The sequence below is a fragment of the Mus musculus genome, chromosome 3 (genome assembly GCF_000001635.26).
Source record: "Mus musculus strain C57BL/6J chromosome 3, GRCm38.p6 C57BL/6J".
NCBI classification, from domain to species: domain Eukaryota; kingdom Metazoa; phylum Chordata; class Mammalia; order Rodentia; family Muridae; genus Mus; species Mus musculus.
The window spans coordinates 127,708,414-127,729,130 of record NC_000069.6 but is presented as its reverse complement, the minus strand read 5'-3'; the positions used below and the strand labels follow the sequence as shown (position 1 = coordinate 127,729,130).

The window sequence follows — 20,717 nt, the reverse complement described above, 5'->3', positions numbered from 1 at the left end:
CATGAATGGGAAGGGCTGCAGGGAAGAAACCCACTTTGTTGCAGAGAATTGCTGTCAGTTCTAATTTTAGGCTTCAGTACACTTGAGGCTACGAGAAACAGTTTAGTTCAGGAAAGAACAAAAGGGTCCAAGTTGGCCGGTGCACGCAAATTTCAATTATTAAAAAAAAAAAATGGAAGCAACTTCTGAATGGTGGCACGCACTCATTCTCAAACAAGGATTTTGTGCTTCATCAGTTTCCATAGACGTCTGTGGCTTCCAGAAATATGTCACCTCGATACTGAGAACAGTCTCTGTTTTCTTGGTCCCCAACAAACTCCTCATCCCATTTGTAAAAAAAAAATAAAAAAAAAAAACCATTGATCTCAAAAATGACTCTTTACATCACAACCATGATCTGGATTTTTGCCTGCTTCCTGGTTCATGCTGTTTATCGTTACCGATATTGCTTGCGAAGAAGTTTCAATCACAAAATCTAGAAAGCTACAAAAGACGTATTTCTTCTTCGGCCAGCTATGAAGAGTCTCCCTCTTTATTTAGGTTCTTTTTAATCGTTTGAATAATTTTCTTTTCATTTGTTTAGCATATTCTTAATATGTGCCCTTAATATTTTTTCTTGTGTACGTTAAAGTACTCAAGACACTAAAGTGTTTGGGTATTTCATTTGAGAATAAGATGCCTGCATAAAATTGTCTGTAATGGGAAGCTTTCCCTTAGTCGTGGTACACAGGCACATATGTGTCTGACAGGCCATTTTAGGTAGCTATGACACTCTAAGCTATGTAACCTGTCATTTGGCTGCCTTCTGGATGAAGCCCTGTACGTGTAATCAGTCCTCAAACCAAACCTCAGCGGCGTGTGCTCCCATTCTCTACTAGCTGACCCAACAAGCATGTGATTGTCTGCTCGCTGCACGTGCTAGTCAGCCTGAGATCACAGACGCCTCACGTCAGCGCCTGGCCCTGAACTATAGTTTCTAGGTTCCTGGCCAATAAGGGATAGCTGGCTCTCTGTCTCCCTGGGGCTAAGTGTTAGGTTGGGTTGTTTTTCTTGTTTCTCTGAAAGTTTTCTTAGTGTCCTCTTCCTGTTACGTGGTTCGTGCCCTCATTTAAGTCTCACAGTCTCCCTGTGGACGTGCAAGGCCTCAGTCAGGTGCCATTTTCTTCCCAAGTGACACAGAATAGGAGAAAAATCAATTTAGTCTCAGATAATGCAAGTCAAGGCTGTAAAATCTTCAGACAGACATGGCCTTTCAGGTTAGATTCTAAGACTGGGGCCAGAGAGCTAGTGAGAGAGGCATCCACACACACAGAGTGGGAAATTGCCCAATCCCTACTGTTCTGTGGCCTGCATCTGTGCAGAACCACTCCTGTTCAGGTGGGCTGATGGTGGTGAGTGGCTTTGGTCCATTGGTTCTGGCATTACTGCCTGGGATCAGAGAGACAGACATTAATACAGAGTCACTTTATGTGCACAGCAGCTGGTCGACTTGGGGACACCAACACAGCATATTCTCTTGTCTCTCCCCTTAACCCCATCTCCTTCCTCCTTCCTGCAAGCCAGGAGAGCTTTGAGCTAGCACCTGGGAGATGGGGAAAGAACTGGAATTGAGAACTGAAAGACATGTCAGCTTGAAAACCTTTGCTTTAGGGGTACCCTGTATTTTAGTGTGCCTCACTGGTCTGTTTACAGTTTGGCTCAGAGAGGAGGTATGGAGAAGACTAAAACTATTGATAAAGAGCAAGCTTTCTATAGGCTGGGCCTGGTGGTGTATACCTGTCATCCCAACATGGGAGGATCAAGAGTTTGAGACCAGCCTGGGCTGCACAGCCATACTATGTGCTGTTAATAGTCATAGAAGAAGGCAAAAGAAGCATTCTCCAGCACTGTGAAGAAAGTACCCATTCCACAGCATGATAGAAGTCTATGAACCCAGAAATGGGATTTCCATTGTCAAGTGACCGGCCTTCTCTTTGTGTCTAGATGTTGACATTCCAAATGAGACCCCGAGAATGGAAAGGGACATCTTAAGTCCACTTGGACCACACAGGACAGTGCTCTCCAACAGTCATCTTACCCACTGACATTTAGAAACCCTCTTGAAGAGACTGCACTCTGCACGAACATTGCGTTTTCAGAAACGGAACGCTGTTCACTAGCAGTAACACACGGATTTTGCAGCCAGATGTGATCACATAGGTCCTCACTTCTAGGGCTCTGCTTCCATGGGGATGTTCCTGAGGATGGAGTGAGGGTCCAGGAACTGGTGGTCTGGGAGTCACAGGGTCATCTCTGGTCATCGACACCGGTCACTCATTGGCATGGTGCTCTCAATGACAAGGTATCTTTCCCTGTCTAGAAGCATCCTTATCTTCGCTCATGGGGTAGCAAGTTCACATAAAGATATCTAGGACTGAGACAGGCTCTCTTCCTTCTTTCTGTTTCTGCTCTTCTGTCAGGTCTGTTTTCTCTGTTTAGTGTCTCATGTACATTTAGTGCTATCTTGGTCTTTTAACTGTTACCATGTTCTACCACTGTGATGTGGTCTACCAAAAGGGATGAGCTATGTAAGATGACGGTTGTGTTGAGGATGCTTCCAACCTAGGAAGGCAAGGAGATGTGATTACAGAACATTGGGATGCAGCCTAAAGGGAACATGCGCCTGTGGGTTTGGAAGTACTTTGGAAGAGGTATTTCAATCCACTGGAAGGTGATGACAGACTAACAGGAGTGAGGTAGAAATGTCTGTTTTGAATGCCAAAGGCAGTGGGCCTGAGTTTGGTCATCAGGCTTCGAGGGTGGAGCAATTACAAAACAGAACAGAATGTGAAAAACTTAAAAAAAAAACTAAAAAAAGTTATTAAAAAAATATTGTCCTGGTCTGGTCTATTTTGTTAGAGGGGGGGGAGAGGGGCTCAGCTATAAAAGAAGCTTGCGAGGGTGAGCTGGGACTCTCAAAAGGAAGAGAAGATGAGTTTTAGGATCTATGGGATTCGACAGTTAAGTCGATTCAGGGAGGTAAAGCAAACAGCTAGAAGGGTAGACTTCAGATCTGGGTGACACGGTGTGTGGCGGTCCCATGCATCCAGGGAGAACATGGAAGGAGATGGGGTTAGAGCCGTGCTGGCTGGAGGGGTTCTAGCCAGCTCACAAACATGGCTCTGGCAGGCCCAGCCCTTCTCACCGATTTCTTCTGCCTTGCTAAAACCATTAGATTACATTCCTGATGCTAACCCCGAAAGTCTTATCTGGCCTTATAATCCCTTATCTGGCCAATTTCTCCTCCTCGGGCTGACTACCAGGGTTCACCTAAAGTTTTAAAGTCCAGCCATCAAAACCTCCTTTGGCTCACCTAATTAATGTGTCCAATTAGAATTAAACACCTGACCCGATGCAGAGTTTACCCCCCTTTGCTTTGATAAGCTACCATTTCCTTATGTGCTTGTGTGTCTGTCTCCTCTCTGTACAGAGGCTGTCCTTTGTTGCTGTATAGGACAGAGATATGCCTGTCCCCTCTCCCTTGTTCCCTTCCTCCTTCTCCCTTGTCCCCTGTCTTCTCTCTTTGTCTCTTATTCCCTGCCCTCTGGAGCAAATAAATCTCCTTTGTGCTGAGAACTTGGTCTTGGGCATCCTGAGCCAATGCTGGTCCTTACACTGATGAATTCACTTCAGAATGTGTTTTCTGAGAGACAGAGACAGAGACAGAGACAGAGAGAGAAAGAGAGAGAGAGAGAGAGAGAGAGAGAGAGAGAGAGAGAGAGAGAGAGAGAGAGAGAGAGTCTATGAATAACTTTGTTCAGAACTGAGATTGTTTGGGGCGTGTACCACATACTACGATCTTAGTAAAAGCAGATGGTGGGACTCCTGTGTATAAGTATAGAACTTCTTGCTGTGAAAGTTTGAGTGTCGAGTAAGATAAGAAGTCCTACTCAATGCTGCCGGGGTTTGGTTGTCAAAACTAGAGGAAACACTTCCAGTTTCCAGGTCTCTTTTGTGTTTCTGACGTTTGAACAGGAGACTGTCAACCCAAATATTTAAGATTGGCGCACACAGAGATTTAACACAGTCGCTAATATGAAATGGGACCATTTCACAGTGAACTGGCATCACTAAAATTCCCATTTGTGGGATTGTGCTTTTTGTCTGTATTGAAGCATCCTCAGTAGTGAAAGGGTGAGATGGGTCTAGGTTTCAGAGAAGCAAAACAAGGCTGAACAAATTGATTGCCTTCTCGGGTGCCACAAGCTCCAAATGCTCTCTTCCACTTGAGCCCGGTTCTCACTTTACAGGGAAAAGAATATTTCCTCGGTGCCTTTCTCTGATTCCTCATGCAGAGACAGTCACTAAAGTGCTTTACTTCCTGTGAAAAACCTTTCTTAATGCCTGACTACCCCAATTTACCTGTAGGGCAGAGTAGGCTCAGGCCACCCCTGACAGATAGCTGCCTGCTATTATTCTTCAAGGCAGCTCCCAACAGCTTGGGCCAGCCAGGGACAGATAGGAAAAGTGTTTTAGCTACTGAGGTGCTTCATCATAACATGGGGAGCTCAACAGCCTTTTCTTTGACTGCCATTCCCTTAACTGAACTCTGACCTTTTCAGCTTCACTCCCCAGCGAGTTAAGGACCCTGATCCAGGAGGCAGAGGAAATGAAGTGGCCCTTCGTGCCTGAAAAGTGGCAATACAAACAAGCCATGAGCCCAGAGGACAAAACAAACCTGCAAGATGTGATTGGCGCCGGGCTGCAGCAGTTACTGGTAGGGAGAATCCTACCACCTGTCCCTCTGACATCCCCAAGAGAGGCATTTAGAGTCTAAGTGGTCTCACAGATTAAATTTCTCTGAAGTACAAGATAGCCCCTGCTCTTATGGTCAGCTCTGCCGGATTGACTAATGTGGGGGAGACGGCTATCTAGAAAGTGTCATTTTCCTGTGTTAGAGAGATGAACCTAACATGAATGATGAAGAGTGGGTGGAGGGTACGGAACGAAACCTGTCACCTTGAAGTAGTCCCATCTTCTTAGTGAGCCTGACTTGATTTGCTTCTACTGTGCCTCAAGACGTTTTTATTTTGAAACAACACTTTCTAGATGTTGGATAAATAACAACAACAACAACAACAACAATAATAATAGGCTTCGCCCGTCTCATCTTGATTTCTAACCTATTGACCCATGTCATGTTCATCCTGCCTACCTGTTCACTCTCTTAGCATCTCATGACTAAGTCTGTTCTAGAAACATCAAGTCAAGGTCACAGATGTGCTTATTTTTCACCTACAGAATAGAAAGAAACCAACTAAACCGGTGGTTCTCACCCTGTGTGTCTCGACCACCTTGGGGGCTACATGCAGTTATCCTGCATATCAGATATTTACATTACAATTCATAACAGTAGCACAATTATAGGTATGAAGTAGCAATGAAATAATTTTATTTGGGGGGGGGGGTCACCACAACCTGAGAAACTGTATTAAGGGTCTCAGCATTAGGAAGGCTGAGAACCACTGAGCCAAACTGATACCTCCCCCGTGCATGGGAAGGGTCATCAAGGAGAGCATAGGGATTATTAAAGAAGAAAGGAAGCGTGAAGTTGGGACATCTGGGAAGAGTCGTGGAGAGGAATGGGGAGGTGAACATAGGCTCAAAGTCTAATCCATGCGTTCATTTTCAAAAACCTATAAAAATTTTACATTTTGTAAGAACAGCGTAAGAAGCCAGGTCAGGCTGGAGACCCAGGCCTGTGTTCTAGGGGAGTACCATTTTCTTTTGTGGGAGCATTACTTTTTAAAAAGGGTTCATTTCTTTTTCTTTTACGTGTATGGATGTTTGCTTGCATATATGTAGTAGTGCCACTTGCATGCCTAGTGCTTGTGGAGGCCAGAAGAGTGTTTAATCCCCTGGAACTGAAGTTAAGATGATTGTGAGACACCATATGGGTGTTGGTAACAAAACCCAGGTCCCCTGTGAGAGCAGTGAGCACTCTTAGCCACCAAGCCATCTCTGGAGCCTCGTGGTAACATTATTTTTTTTTACCTTTAATTTCTCAGATGACCATCAAGGAAATTTACTAACTCAAATGTATTTTTTTATATATATCACATACAAGATCTATTTGTATGGAGATTGGGTATAAAAGCAATGACAAGAGCCCAGAATTTTCACTTTGCTTACATGGCTTTATGTTTCGGGATTATTCCCAATGAATGAATAGATAGTTTTTCTCTTGTTGAAGGAAAAACTCTCATCAAGATTCCTTTAATATATGAGCACACAAGAGCATCTTAGGGAATTCCTAGAAAGGGTAACGTAGGTTAAATAGACTGGAGATTATTGGCAGAGGAAATCAAATCCTTGTAAAGAACTAAGTGCTGACCTCTGGGTTTTGTTTGTTTGGTAGCCCAGGCTGGCCCTGAACTCTAGATCCTCTTTCTTCATTTTCCCACGATGGAGATTAAAGGCGTGTGCCATCAAACCAAAAGTGTGGTGGCTATCAGGGTAAAAGTAGAATGAAATAATAACTAATAATTTGCTTATTGTGGAATTTACATAGGCATAAGATCTTGCTGATCGGGCTGGTGAGATGGCTCAGTGGGTAAGAGCACCCGACTGCTCTTCTGAAGGTCCGAAGTTCAAATCCCAGCAACCACATGGTGGCTCACAACCACCCGTAATGAGATCTGATGCCCTCTTCTGGTGCATCTGAAGACAGCTACAGTTTACTTACATATAATAAATAAATAAATAAATCTTAAAAAAAAAAAAGTTAAAAAAAAAAAAAGATCTTGCTGATCATAATAGCCCTGTAGTGAGTATTACCGTGAGCATCTTCTTGGTCAGGGGACTCCTCTGTTTTGCTTTGGTCTTCTACCAGCAAGTCGACGGTGAAGCATCAGAAAGCCAAGGCTGTTAATCGTGAGGGCAATGACTATGAGCTGTCTACAGAACTCTTGGCAGCCATGGGAGCATTCAGCATTTGAGCTTTCCAATATGGCAGCCACTAGCCACACAGGGGTCTTGACACCTGAAGTGGTCGGTGTAGCTGAAGAAATGTATTTGTAGTTTTGTTGACTTCTTATACATTTCTCTGTGCATAGGATGTCAACAGACATTGTGTTTGCCTGTGGAAGTTAAGTGGCCTTGATATACCCAAGAACATCTCAGGCAAACACCGGAAATGTCAGGGCTGTCATTGTCATTCACTGGCTAATAATACATCCCTCTACAAGGCACAGGACTGTGTTAGAATCATGCAGCTAATACATGCCTAAAGCACAGGTTCTTACAGTGAGACCCCATGCACAAACACACACACAGCATGCACCATGTGGGGATTTGGAGATTCAAATTCTTGACCCCCAATCAAACTCTTACTGGATCAGGGAGCAGGATGCAGTTTCCCTCCCTAGATCCAAAGGAGATGGTGGCATCAGGGGAAAGCAGAAGCTGCGGGGATTAAGGGTCCAGTCTCTGGATTCGGATTTGCCACGGTGAGTTAGGAAGAAAACTGTTCAGGGGTTGTCCAAACCATTTCAAGAGTACACATATTCTTCCTCCTGCTGTACTCTGTAATCCATAGAACTCTATACGTTATACCGATTCCTAGCTGTGGAAAGAGAGGCAGCAAGAATAGGAGTTTGCTCCCTTCACAAGGTCACTCTGTGGCAGTCGTAAGAATCAGCCCACGGGGCCACCTCTAGACCCTAATGCATTTAACCTGGGGGCTTTCTGGACTCTGAGCATCGTTTTGTTTTTTTTGTTTTTTTCCCTTAGCTTCCCCAGCAAGCTATAAATGAAGCCACCACACCTCCTCAGAGGTTTAGAATGCTTTCCTGGTGTGCCAGACCCCAAGTGCCCAATTGCTCAACTACTCTGTTTCTACATAGAGAGAACCATAGCTCTCCATGGACTGTGCTCGCTATTGCTTTCTGCTTTTGAGACTGCAGCTTGCTAGGAGTGGCTCCAGCAAACCCTGTGGCTTGTTTGGGTCCAGCATGCTAACCATGTCAGGGTCGAAGTTCGAAGGAGATGAGTGCTCCAATTTTAATAACAACCATTGAACCTTCAGACTCTGCTCTCACAGGAAACATAGTTAAACATCTCACTCTGCCTTTTTCCACTATTATTTCTTCTTACATTTCCTATATAATATTATCAATCTTCCTCTCCAGTCTCCAAACGAGGCATTTTGCTTAGAGTGTATAAACATTTTGTGTTTCCGTTTATCCCACAACCAAGTGAGAGCCAAGTGAAATATAAACTGCTGGAGGAAAAAAAAAAAAAAAAAAGAAGCCACAGACAGACAGCTCTTCTGCCATTTCTGAGCTGGTAAAACTGAGGATCCTTTAGCTCGGTGCTGGCTACACCCCCACGTCATCAACAATATTTTGTGTATCTTGTTCTCTGCTCTCTGGACACCGCCAACCCGCCCCTCCCTCCTCACCCTTTCTTTCCTTTCTCCTCCCTCCCCCCCTCCTCCAGTCTCCAATCCTTTCCCCTTTGGTGTGTGGCCACCGACAGAAATTTATGACAGGGGCCAGCCTCCTTTGCAGTCCACACAAAGCTCGCTCACTTGAGAGACTGTCAGCGCTCTCCCAGAAGAAACACCTGCAGGAAGCTCTCTGAGAAACCTGGAGAGATGGGAGATGAATGTGGCTGTAATAGCCGGGCAGGGGTTTGGGTATTATACCCTCTCTCCAGGTAGGTGGGTCTTTTCTGAGATGATACCAATTATTTATAGCTGAAACATCTGTTGATAACTGCAGCTGCCCTTGTAAAACAAAGGATATCATGGGGTCACAGGCTACAGGGACCTAAAACCCTACCTCATGCTAACTTTGGTCTATTGAGTGCCACCCCCAAGTCCATGGGTTACCGTCATCTTTAATGTCTGATCGTGCCATGGCAAACACTTTGTAAACACCGCGCTGCCCTGCCCTGTGGGCTTTGAAGCATTATTTCATCTTCATTGGTAATTTATATCCCAGCGCCGTTGTGCTGTGGGAAAGAGAGGGGGAGCCCTTTTTGTCTTCCATTTAATTGTATATTGCCTGACACTTTGACCTGTATTATTAGTATCAGTCAGAAAAAGGATTTTCTCTCCCTCTTATTTAAAAATGAAATTTCAAGGGAAAGTCAGCACTCCTTCAGCTCTTTTCACTCACAACAATGTTTACAATCCAAGAGGAGAAGATGAAAAGCGAGAGCAACTCTTTTTCAAGTGCCCGAGCAGGCCAGTGCAGTTTCTGAAAGAGAACAGTACGGCCCTTATAGATATCATTCAGGGAAACCTTTGATGGGGTTTTCAAAACCCAGTGAAGGCATTTGGCTCTGGCTTCTGTGGAGCTCTGCTCTGGTCACAGCGCGGACTAGGAAAGCTTGCCTTCCCTCCTGAAGCACAGGAGGAAAATGGGTCCCAGCTGCTGTGTAGATGCCTCTTTGTGGGTATGTTACCAGTAGCCTTCATTTTCCTAAAAGTAACAATTGCTACTTAATCAAAGAGGAATCTGGAAATCAAGCATTTTTTTTTTAAAAGGACAGGGAGAGAGCTGGATTTTGCATGTCTATGGCCGTTGGGAGCAGAGTTGATTGCTCCACCCTGACTTGGAAGTTCCCTGCCTTGAGTTGGGAGTCCTGTTGGTGGTACTAGACAGGAAAAACCCACTTGTCTCGGAGAGAGGGGACCTGCCCTTAGTCATGCCTGTCTTTAGTGTGGCTCCCCATGCAGGAGGTAGGCTTGAAGCTCATGGTTTGACACAAAATTACAGTCGGAGAAGATAAAGCAGGCTAAGGGTAGATTCTTTTTTTCCCCTATTTATTTTTGTGCTCCAGTATGGGTAGTCTATAGTATTTTGCTGCAGAAAAAAAATTTGGAAGATTTATGCTGTGTAGGAGTGATTCAAAAGACTTCTCCTCTGGGGGGGTGGGGGGGAGTTTGATTTTTTTTTCCTAATGTTTAATTTGAATAATAATTTTAAAACCCTCTGGATAATACATTTAACATTCAGAATATTTTTCTAAGATATCCTTGATGTTCTTTAGGTAACCTTAGTGCCTTTAACTTGTGATCTGTAATTTTTAACTGCTTGAGATACTGAAGGAACAAGAGCTAAAGCACAGAGATGAATAAATCTGAGTTGGTCATCTCGAGACCATAGGGAAATACTTGTAAAATGTCAGCTGTGGGTTAGGCAAGATGGCACGGGGTCAAGGTTCTTGTCACTGTACCTTGAGTCTTGAGTTCCTTTCCTAGAACCTAGCAGAGCTCCATGTACCTAATGTGGCTGAAAACCCTACACACACACACACACACACACACACACACACACACACACACACACACAAATATGTGTAAAAAAAAATCTCTGTTATAACCAACTGGAGCCAAGGAGGACGGAGTGGGATATTTAGAAATGAGGTGGGTAAGACAATGTAAGGCACAGACAGCGGCTTAAAGGGCTAGAGACCACCGGTGGGAACAAGAGAGCCTCACCCATAAATGCACTCATGGTTAAAAGATATTCTTAAAACTAACTAACTCGTTTGTTCCTGTCGCCAGCTTTCCTATTACAGGGTGACAGATTATTGTCCATTCAGCAATGATTTTTCCCAAACTAGCTTTCCAACTTCAACTATGTGGTTTGGGCTTTATCGATGCAAACCTTTTTCATTTGGACAGGGGGATACATGGCAATAAACTACAACTTCACCACCTTCTCTACCAAATCTCAGAGTGTCACCACATGCTGAACACTTGGTATCAAACATTGAAAGGTGACAGCATGGGGCTGGAGAGATGGTTCAGCGGTTAAGAGCGCTGGCTGCTCTTCTGAAGGACCCGGGAACTCTGGGCACTCACATGGCCACACTCGCACCTATCTGGAACTGCAGTTCCAAGGTCCTGATGCCCTTGCCCGAAGCATGCAGGTTAAGATGGTCACTGCCTCTTACCAAATACCTAATCTGTAAATGGAGCAATAGTTAGTCTTCTAATTGTCACCTGAGTGTCATTAATCTTTTTTATAGTTAAGAAAATGAACACTCAGAAATTTTATAACACAGCCAAGACTATGACTTGTTCTCACCATATGAATATCTCTACTCTTTCCATTCATGGCCTATTGCAGACCCAGGCTGCCCTTTGAGATGCTGAGGTACCAGAGGCTGAAAGTAGCCAGTACCCAGAGCCTCCCACGCCACACTCCTTCCCTGAAGCAGACCCTCCCGCTCATCTCCAGGATCTGAAAATGAAAGGGTAGACTCCACTTGAACCTGCTCCAGTCAAGTGATGTGTCCAGGATTTCAGCAAATGTTAAATATTGATAGGTCTGATCAGGAGGGCACACATCTCAGAAGTAGAGTTAGATGTGGGGTTCATGCTGGCTGGGCTTTATAGCTGGGTGGTAGGCTACTTGCCTAGGATGCAGAAGGCCCTGGGTCTAACCCTCAAATCTTCAAAATTTCAACAAAACAAAATAACGTGCACAGAAGAATAGACAATATCTGTACTAGTAGTCAAGGTTCAGTAGAGTAACAGAAATCTAAACGTGTCTGTGTGTGTGGTATTTATGGTATTTATTATTAGAATGACTTATAGGCTGTGGTCCAACTAGTCTAACAGTGACTGCCTATGAACAGAAGAATCCAGTAGATGTTCAGTGCTTGAGGCTGGATGGTTCAGCTGGTCTTCAGTGTATGCTGGAATCTGGAAGAAATGGGCTCTAGTACCATTAAAGGAATGGGCTTGCTGTTGTGTTTTATAAAAAGAAGCCAGGCTATGTTTGGTAGAGTACTCACAGTATGGTGAGTTGTGGGGGTGCCTCAGTGGGGCCAAGCTAATGCATTCCTTCCCTCTGAGGTACCAGCCATACAAGGGGTTTAGTATAGAATAGAGTTTATTTAGGGCATGGGAAGGGGAGTTGAGATGGGAGGAGAGAGAGAGAGAGAGAGAGAGAGAGAGAGAGAGAGAGAGAGAGAGAGAGAAGAGAGAAGAGAGAAGAGAGAAAGAAAGAGGAGGAGGAAGTGGAGGAGGAGGGGAAGTGTAGAGAGGGAGAAAGGGGTCAGGGAGAGAGGAGAGTGAGAGAGGAAAGGGACAGAGAGAGAAGAGAGTGAGAAGGGGCCAAATAGCCCTCTTTATAGCAAGCCAGGCCCACTTGGCTGTTGCCAGGTAACTGCTGGGTGGAGCTTAGAAGGAATGCCAATGCTTGCTAGCAAGGCAAGAGCAAGTAAGCAGAGAACAAAAGCTTCCTTCTTCCACGTCCTTACATAGCTTCCAGCAGAAAGCATGGCCCATCAGAGATGCGTTTTTTTCCCACCTCAAAAAGATATGGATTAAGGGTATGCCTTTTCATCTCAAAGATCCAGAAGAAAGGTGTGTCTTCCCGCCTTGAAGTGGATCCTCCCTCTTCAAATTAAGTAAAAGACCTCACAGGCTTGCCACTCCATGTTTGGGCTTTAGTTAATTCCAGATGTAGTGAAGGTGACAACCATGAATAGCCATCATCATAGCATGTGCTAGCCAGTTGCATGTGGGTGGCAAGCCCCATGATAGGTTCCCAGCCTCAAGCACAAAGATCTTGGCATGATTTCCTAGTGAAAAGGCACTGGAGACAGAACTGTGTGTTTCTTTGACTTCTTGGGCCTCTTCTAGACACTCAGACTCACAAGCCTTCTCTGCCCGGCTTCCAGATAGAGTCCTCATCTAGAATGCACTGAGCGGAACTGCCAGCCACTTAGTAGCACGCTGGAAACTTCAGTCATTTTCTACTCTCTTGCCTGCCAGTAGCTTTTGCTTATAAATATCTCAGGAGTTCGCGTCTACCACGGTCATTATCTAAGTCTGCTCTGTGCTGCTGTAATACAGTGGATTCTCTGAGACTGGATACTTCATAAAGAACTGGGACTTATTTGTCTCATGGGCTAGAGGCTGGGACATCCAAGGCCGAAGCATCTAGACAGGGTCTTCATGCTGTCACCTTTCAGCACATGTGAAAGTGTAAGAGAGGTTGGAAATGAGAAGGTAAATCCGCTCTCGTTATAACTAATCCATTGTCACGGGATGATCAAGTCCTCTTGGCCCAGTCACTTCCCATTAGGCCCCATGTTCAGACACTACTGCACTGAGCACAGGCTTCACACACATAATTCAAGGGGATCGTTCCAACTCTAGCACCTCCCTGCCCAAGCTGCATTCAGACCTTGACAGGGCTGCCGCCACTGCTTCCTCAGTTGTCCCTCATGTCTCCAGCTCCACATCCTTTCCCATGAAGAGAGCAACGTGCAGGCTAAAACACCTGGTTGTACCACCTCAGTCTACCTAGGACCACCCAGCAGTACAGCACGGCCTGCGGCCCTCCAGATGCAGGCCTCACCTCTGCCATGGCTGCCCACGGGACCCCTTCCATCCCACACTCCTACAGTGGTTATTCCACGGGCACAGCTGCTCTCCATTCCCGCGACACTCTCTGCCTTCTATGCACGTCCGTATGTGCCTTGTGTGTCATCCTCCTCGAATTTATTCGTCACGGAAGCTGTCTCTCACTTTCATGCCTATATGAATACTCTCGGGTCACATATTCTATAACAGTGCCACTGTGTGCTTACATTTGTTAGAGGAGCTTCTTTTATTGTTATTTCTCTCTTCTACTAACAATCAGCTCCGCGACAACAGGGGCCCTGCTTGTCATGCCTTGTTTTCATGACATTTATATCTCTGATATTTTCACAATAAATGCCATTGGTTCTCCTCTTCCATCCTGTGGAATCTATAGGTAGAACTCTCAGGCTTGGTAGCAGGCACCTTTAACCTCTGAGCCATCTCACTAGTCTTTGAATATAAGCATTGAACAAATGAATGAGTGAACAAATGAATGAATGAATGAATGAATGAAAAGAAATGTATATTACACATGATATCCATATGGAGTGGTATTTGGCATGCATGTTTGTGCCATACAAATTAGGTTGTCTTGTGTAGCCTCCACACAATTGCCTGGGCAGAGGACAGGGTATAATAACAACATCTCTCCTCAGAAATGGAAAGTATTTGAATAAATTCTTTCTTTACAGGCTTCCTGACAGGATTAAATAGCTGAAGAAGGTAGTCGTATTTGCTGTGTGTATTATAAATTGAACTTGGGGGGGGGGAGTTTTTGTTTGTGTTTGGGAATACACATGAGACAAATCTTCTAAAGACATGCAGATGGATATTTCATTACGTGGTGGGGCTCCTGGTTACTTATATTTCCTTGATTCTCCACAGCAAGCATCTCTTCCTTTAGTAAAAGACGGAAAGAGAAAAGGGGGAGAGATGGGGATGGAGACTTGTTAATCTGGTATCTTTAGCTCCAGGTAGGCTCAAACATATATAAGCACACTTCTCCCATTTATTTAGCAGTTACAGGAAATGCTGAAATGTGTGTTATCCCAGCAATGGAGGCACTAAGACCCCAACTGACTCTGGCCATGCCTCTTGCCACCAAATAAAATAAGAAATCTGAGCACAGCATTTTGATTTCTGCATTTTTTTTTTCTTAACATGGTGGGTGGCTTGCTACAGGCTGAGTCTCATCACTCCCCTGTGTACCTTCAGAGATCGTTGTGCATCCACAGGGACTCACACACACTCTTGTGAATGAATAAAGTGGTCGGGGGCTGGAGAGATGGATGGCTCAGTGGTGAAGAGCACTGACTGCTCTTCCAGAGGTCTTGAGTAAAATTCCCAGCAACCACGTGATGGCTCACAACCATCTGTAATGGGATCTGATGCCCTCTTCTGGTGTGTCTGAGGGCAGCTACAGTGTACTCATATACATTAAATAAATAATTCTAAAAAGAAAAGAAGTGAGTTGGAGATTCTCTCGTTACTGAAGAAAGTAAAACACAGAAAGATTAAGTGGACACATTGTCATGACAAGGCAGCAGGCTTCCTACCTGCTCCAGGAAGCTCTCTGTCTACACAGACAAAGCTGCTGTTGAGCCTGGGACAGGTTTTTGGGGGTTTTTTTTGTTTGTTTTTTGGTTTTTGGGGTTTTTTATTTTTTGTTTTTGTTTGTTTGTTTGTTTTTTGTACTCCAGTTCTCTCTGCTAATAGTAATGAGGCCTTCTGTCTTTCTGGTTTTTGAACAGAATTAATTTTAAAAGAAATTTATAAAAGCTAACCGCCAGCATTTAAGACTTTAATTTCTGGGCCAATGAGATGGTTCATCCTATAAAAAAAAGACTCTTGGGGGACAAACCTGACGACCTGAGTTTTTGATTCAGACTCCCATAAGTTTCCCTTCGATCTCCACGTATGTGCAGTAGCACGTGTTTGTCATTGTGTTCTCTCTACGTATGCACAGTGGTATATGCTTACCATGTACACACACACACACACACACACACTAATAATAGTAATAAATTTAAATTTTTGACCCTTAATATTTTTTTTTTTACTGAATATGCTAGTTCTTGCTGTGAGAAGAAGTCAGAGAAGAACTAAATGTTATTTAATAAGTGAAAAGGTGCTGCCAAGGAAATGGGACCATGAAAGAGAAGTAGCAGTCTGAAAGTCTATGTATTTTCAGAACTTATAAAAAGAAAGAGTATGACGAAATCCACTGAGGATTTAAAGCCTACTCTAAAACTCTGCCAAGGAGTGGGGGGGGGGGGTGGGCTTTTAATAAAGTGCTCTCAAGTTTCAATGGAAGGTAAATTAAAATGGTGTGGCTTGTCTTTAATATTCTACCAGCGGAACTCTGGTTGTCACAGAATCAGGCATGCAAGTTATCCCTTTGATGAGGAGGGCTCACCCTACAGTGTGAATTTCATGTCCTCTAATGAGGGCAGAAACGGAGCCAAGTCCTGGAAGGATTGATGCAGCCCCAGACGTGTGGGCAGAGCAGCACAGTGCTAAGTGCTAGCAGAAAATGAGCAAGGTCCAGTGTCGCACAAAGAGGCGACCTTCTGAAAATACATCGTACGGGGAGTGTGTCCACCCACCCTTCAAGGCAAGCCAAGCGATGCTACCTCTCAAAGTCGCTGTGGTGAGGAGCTTTTATGAGGAGTTTAAGCAATAATATCATCTCCATTGTTCTGGCATGTTTATGCAGGCTGAAGCAAACTAAAATGTCACCTTTGTGTATCAACATATCAAACACTGGATTTCGTACTACTGAGCTGACAGTCTTTATGACATATTTTCCTGACTTCCTAAGAACTCCTGAGTGGGACTTCTTAGGTCCATTTTGCAGATGAGGTGAGGCATTTGGCTTCATGTGCTACAAAGATGCTCCAAGCAAAATGTCAAATGCACTTAAGAAGGAAATGCATCCTAGTGCTCCCTTGGTGCCCTGTCCCTGCATCCCCACCCACCATACCCTGTTACCTGCCTGCTCATAGAGCAAGCTTGCCCACACACAGAAGAAAACAAATGTTCCCTTTTTTGGAAGTTTATACAGCACGACAGGGATTTCCATGTTCCCATTGAGGGATTCATGGTGAATTAATTATCTGTACGTTTTATTTCTCATCCTATGAGTAAAAATTTATTTCTCTCTCCCTACCATCCCATACCCCAGGTGTGTGTGCGTGTGCGTGCGTGTATGTGTGTGTGTGTGTGAGGCACGCATGTGGGTGTGTACATGTGTGTACCTGTGCATGTGTATGTGTGTGTGGGGGGTGTTTGTTTTGTGTTTCAAGGTGAAATCTCACTTTGTTACCTACAAATGATGGAATTCTAGGCTTGCACTGCTGTGTCTCGAGACCATCAGTAAAAAGTTTTGAATAAGCACCATGACAAAAACTCCAATTATATGATATATTTATAATACGTACATTTTGAGAAAACAATGCCCTGTATCGTACACACACTGGCTTTTTAAACTTGTGATCCTCCTGCCTCTCAGGTACGGCTTACTTATTTAACTGCGTGCATGCCTTGTTTGTTTTGTTATGTAGATTTCTGTAAGCTACACAGTGAAAGCTGAGACAAAGACTAAATCGCTATCTAAAAATAATTGTTATGGTTGCATTACTGGCATAAGCATCTTTTTGTTCATGTCAACATTGTGGTTGGCTATATTTAGTTACAAAAATCTTGATTAGCACTCTAATTGGAACCTGTGGCCAGGACAATTTATTTTAGTGTGTGTTTGACTTTAATTGCTGTCACTATTGAAAAATTACATCCACAGATAGGTAGAGCCAGCTATGCTCAGCTATGCTCAATCCATCCAGCTGTAGAGAGGAATAAATTGGCAACACCATAAACACTGGAAGAAGAGCCACAGAAGCAGCTCTAAGGGAAGGCATAAGCAGCTCTGTTGTGTTATATACCTACCACTGTGCTTGCGCATATTTGAGGTAACAATGACAAAGCTGGTCTGGATAATTTTTGACAGTAGAGTGGACCTGGGACTTTTGACTATGAACACTTGAATCTGGCACTGCCGGTTGTTAGCCTGGAGGACACTGTGAGTTCCACTTCCTTCACCTGTGAAAACAGCAACAACAGAAGCATCATTCTGCAGGGTTGTTGTTTTGTTTCGTTTTTTAAAATTAAACAAGTGGCTAGCAAGCACCCCACATTCAAGGAATGGAATCACCACTAGTTGGTTGACAAGCAGACAAAGCTTGGAGTGAGATAGAATTTTTTTCTTTTCTCATTTGTACATATATGGGTGTTTTGTCTGCATGTGTGTCTGGCTACCATGTGCATGCACCATATCTTTGTGACCCGGGTTTCTTGATGCCGTTTTTATGCCCTTTGAGAGACTGGTTGTGTGTGGTGTGGTTCTTGGACTTGGCCATGGCTGCACGGTAACCCGCGGCTCCCACAGCGCCTGGGACCGGAAGAGCCATTTGATGGTTTGGTTTTGTTTTTTGTTTTTTTATATACCAGTCAACAGGAAGAAATTGTCAGCCTCTAAAGGCTTCTAAGTAAGGTGACACCATGTCATTCTCCATTACTAATGCATCTTCAGTGTCTGTCATCTGATGCTTGGTGGCAGAATGAAGGAACCACTGGTGTCTTCTACCAAGCATCACTAGGGAGATACCTGGGTGCCGCTGCTGTTTGCCCATAGTAATGGGGTAGCCTGTAACAGGGGGCTCTTCCTCGTGGTTGAGTTTTCACCTCTGCTTTGCTCTATGTTGCTGTGATTTAAAACACCCTAACTAAAATCAACCTGGAGAGAAAAGTATTTAGATGTCTTATACCTCAGAGTCTGCTCTGGGGAGAAGCCAGGGCAGGAGATCAAGGCAGAAACTGGAGCACTGATCATGGAAGAAAGCGGCTGAGGAGCTTACTCCCCCTGGCTTGCTCCGCTAGCTTTCTTCTACGTCCCAGGCCATCGCCATGCCTAGGGACAGTACCACCCATAGTGGACTGGGCCCTCCTATATTAATCAGCAATCAAGCCCAATGGCCCATCTGAATGAAGCAAGTCTATAGCTGCAGCTAACTCTTCCCTCATATGTCAAGCTGATTACAGAAGCTAACTATGGTCCTACGCAAGTCAGTTCTGTTCTTGGCAAAGCATTTTTGTGAACTGATATGGACTTTGATCTTACTTTCTATATGGTCATTTCCAGTGGCGAGATCTCTAAGTAGAATTTTCCTGAGGACCGGGAGGAATACTCATAGTTAGAAACCCTAACGTAGACGCTCCACATGAACAAAATAAATACACATTTTGGGAACTTCCTAACCAATGCTAAAAGTCAGGGCTTTTAGGGTCAGCTTTCTCTTTTTGTTCTGATAGAAACTAGAACGGAAGCCAGGCCAGGGTATGACCCTGCTGTTTTGTATTTATTTATTTTTCTTTTTATTGTGTACTTAGACAAGCTCTCTCACACTGAACCCATATCCCTAGCCCTCAAAAGCCTATTTTTATAGGTGCCTCCCTTAGAAAAACAAATATATTCTGTCTTCCTTGTTGTATGCTTCTTTCTTTATTAATTTCAGTTTCATTCTGTTCCCCACATTTTTGTTCCACCGATATTTTTTACTTTCATCTCATATAACAAAGAAATTGTGATCTAAAAACTGAGGTGTCGCTGGCTAGCCATCCATACATATGTGAAAATAACCAAGTCAGCAAAACAACCAGAGAGCTGTGAGCCCAAGTCACCTATCGCCCTTACAACTTCTCTTCAAGCATTGACAACGCAGCCGTGCACAACCAAAATGCCTAGTGTTACATTCCATGAGATTTAGGAGCTGTGGGAAGATAGGAAAGAGGTATATGCTATAAATGATATTACTCATAATTGATAATAGTAATAAATGATATTACTAATTCTCTATTACTGAATAGTGGAGAGCAGTCAGGGCTATGAAGGTCAAAACAGCAGCGTCATGGGACAGTGGGTGCTGTGGATGTTTTTTAGAGAAACTTTAGGGAACCCTTTCTAGAAAGAGCGACTGGAGTTGAGGCTTGAGTTTGGAGCTGTGCTGACAACCAGTGCAGCGGCCTCGCAGATGGGGAGCAGCCAGTGCAAATGCTCAAAGCTCACACTTGGCTTGTTGTAGAGGCAAAGCAAGGAGGCTGGAAAAGAGAAGGAAATGATGGGAGTTAGAGGAACTAGGTTAGCGACCCAGGAAGAGATGCAATAGTAGAACAACTTAGTTGCATTTATAGATTTAAATTCCACTTTTCCCATTTATTTGTGAGTGTGTGTGTGCCCATGCGCACACTCGAGTACACCCACCCACCTCTAGGAGTGTGAATGAAGTGAAGATCAGAAGGAGTCCATCGGACTTGGACTTTATTGGCAACCTTAAGAGAATGTGTTTAATAGAGTGTTGAAGATGGGAGCTATGGGAAAAAGAAAGTTTGGAAGTGAGGAAGGGAAGAGAAAGAAATGAGATGACTCTTGAATTTGGCACTACTGAAAGACCATGAAAAGCAGACCAGAAGGCCCATTCTCTACAGCCGTTAGGCACCTCACTGTCAAAATGGCAAGTTTGTTTCAGTATATTTTGTTACTATAACTAAAGACTAGTACTGGGTAACATATGAAGAAAAAAGGTTCTAAGGATGCAAAGTCAAGGCATTGAATGCAGAAGCCTTTTTGATAGTGAAGACCTGGTGTAGAGTCCCAGGCTGACATAAAACAAGATCATCAAACCCAAGAGGTTGTGGGCAAGTGAGATCAGTGTGCCAGATAAATCATCAATGTGATTATTGAACTGGCCAAAATTTATATCTGAATTCAAGAGGCCAAGAGTCCAGAGTCTAACAAGCAGGTGGCTCAGCGGTTCCCAGAAGACACAGGTGGTAACAGGGTTGCCTATTTTGATACTTTGTTTTTCCCTAGTTAGAGTCACACCAAGGTATTTTATATTGTTTGTGACTATTTTGAAGGTTGTTGTTTCCCTAATTTTTTTTCTCAACCTGTTTCTCCTTTGTGTAGAGAAAGGCCACTGATTTGTTTGAGTTATTTTTATATCCAACTACTTCACTGAAGTTGTTTATTAGGTTTAGGAGTTCTCTGGTGGAATTTTTGGGGTCACTTACATATACTATCATATCATCTGCAAATAATGATATTTTGACTTCTTCCTTTCCAATTTGTATCCCTTTGATCTCCTTTTGTTGTGTAATTGCTCTGGCTAGGACTTCAAGTACTATGTTGAATAGGTAGGGAGAGAGTGGGCAGCCTTGTCTAGTCCCTGATTTTAGTGGGATTGCTTCCAGTTTCTCACCATTTAATTTGATATTGGCTACTGGTTTGCTG

At 43.9% G+C, this 20,717-nt stretch overlaps 1 protein-coding gene across 7 annotated transcripts in view; it reads left to right on the top strand.

Annotated features, from left to right (window-relative positions):
• Alpk1 (alpha-kinase 1) overlaps nucleotides 1-20,717 on the top strand; it is a 113,830-nt gene that overhangs the window by 51,417 nt on the left and 41,696 nt on the right. For 6 of the 7 annotated variants that reach the window (XR_003954389.1, XR_003954388.1, XR_375582.3 and 3 more), the window contains exon 3: nucleotides 4,602-4,756. The exons of the other annotated variant lie outside the window; for it this stretch is intronic. Coding sequence is in view for 3 of the 6 variants with exons in the window: in XM_006502101.4 (XP_006502164.1) it covers nucleotides 4,602-4,756 (155 nt within the window). In the remaining 3 variants the exon portion in view is untranslated. The remainder of the gene's footprint in view (nucleotides 1-4,601; nucleotides 4,757-20,717) is intronic. 7 annotated transcript variants of the gene reach the window in all.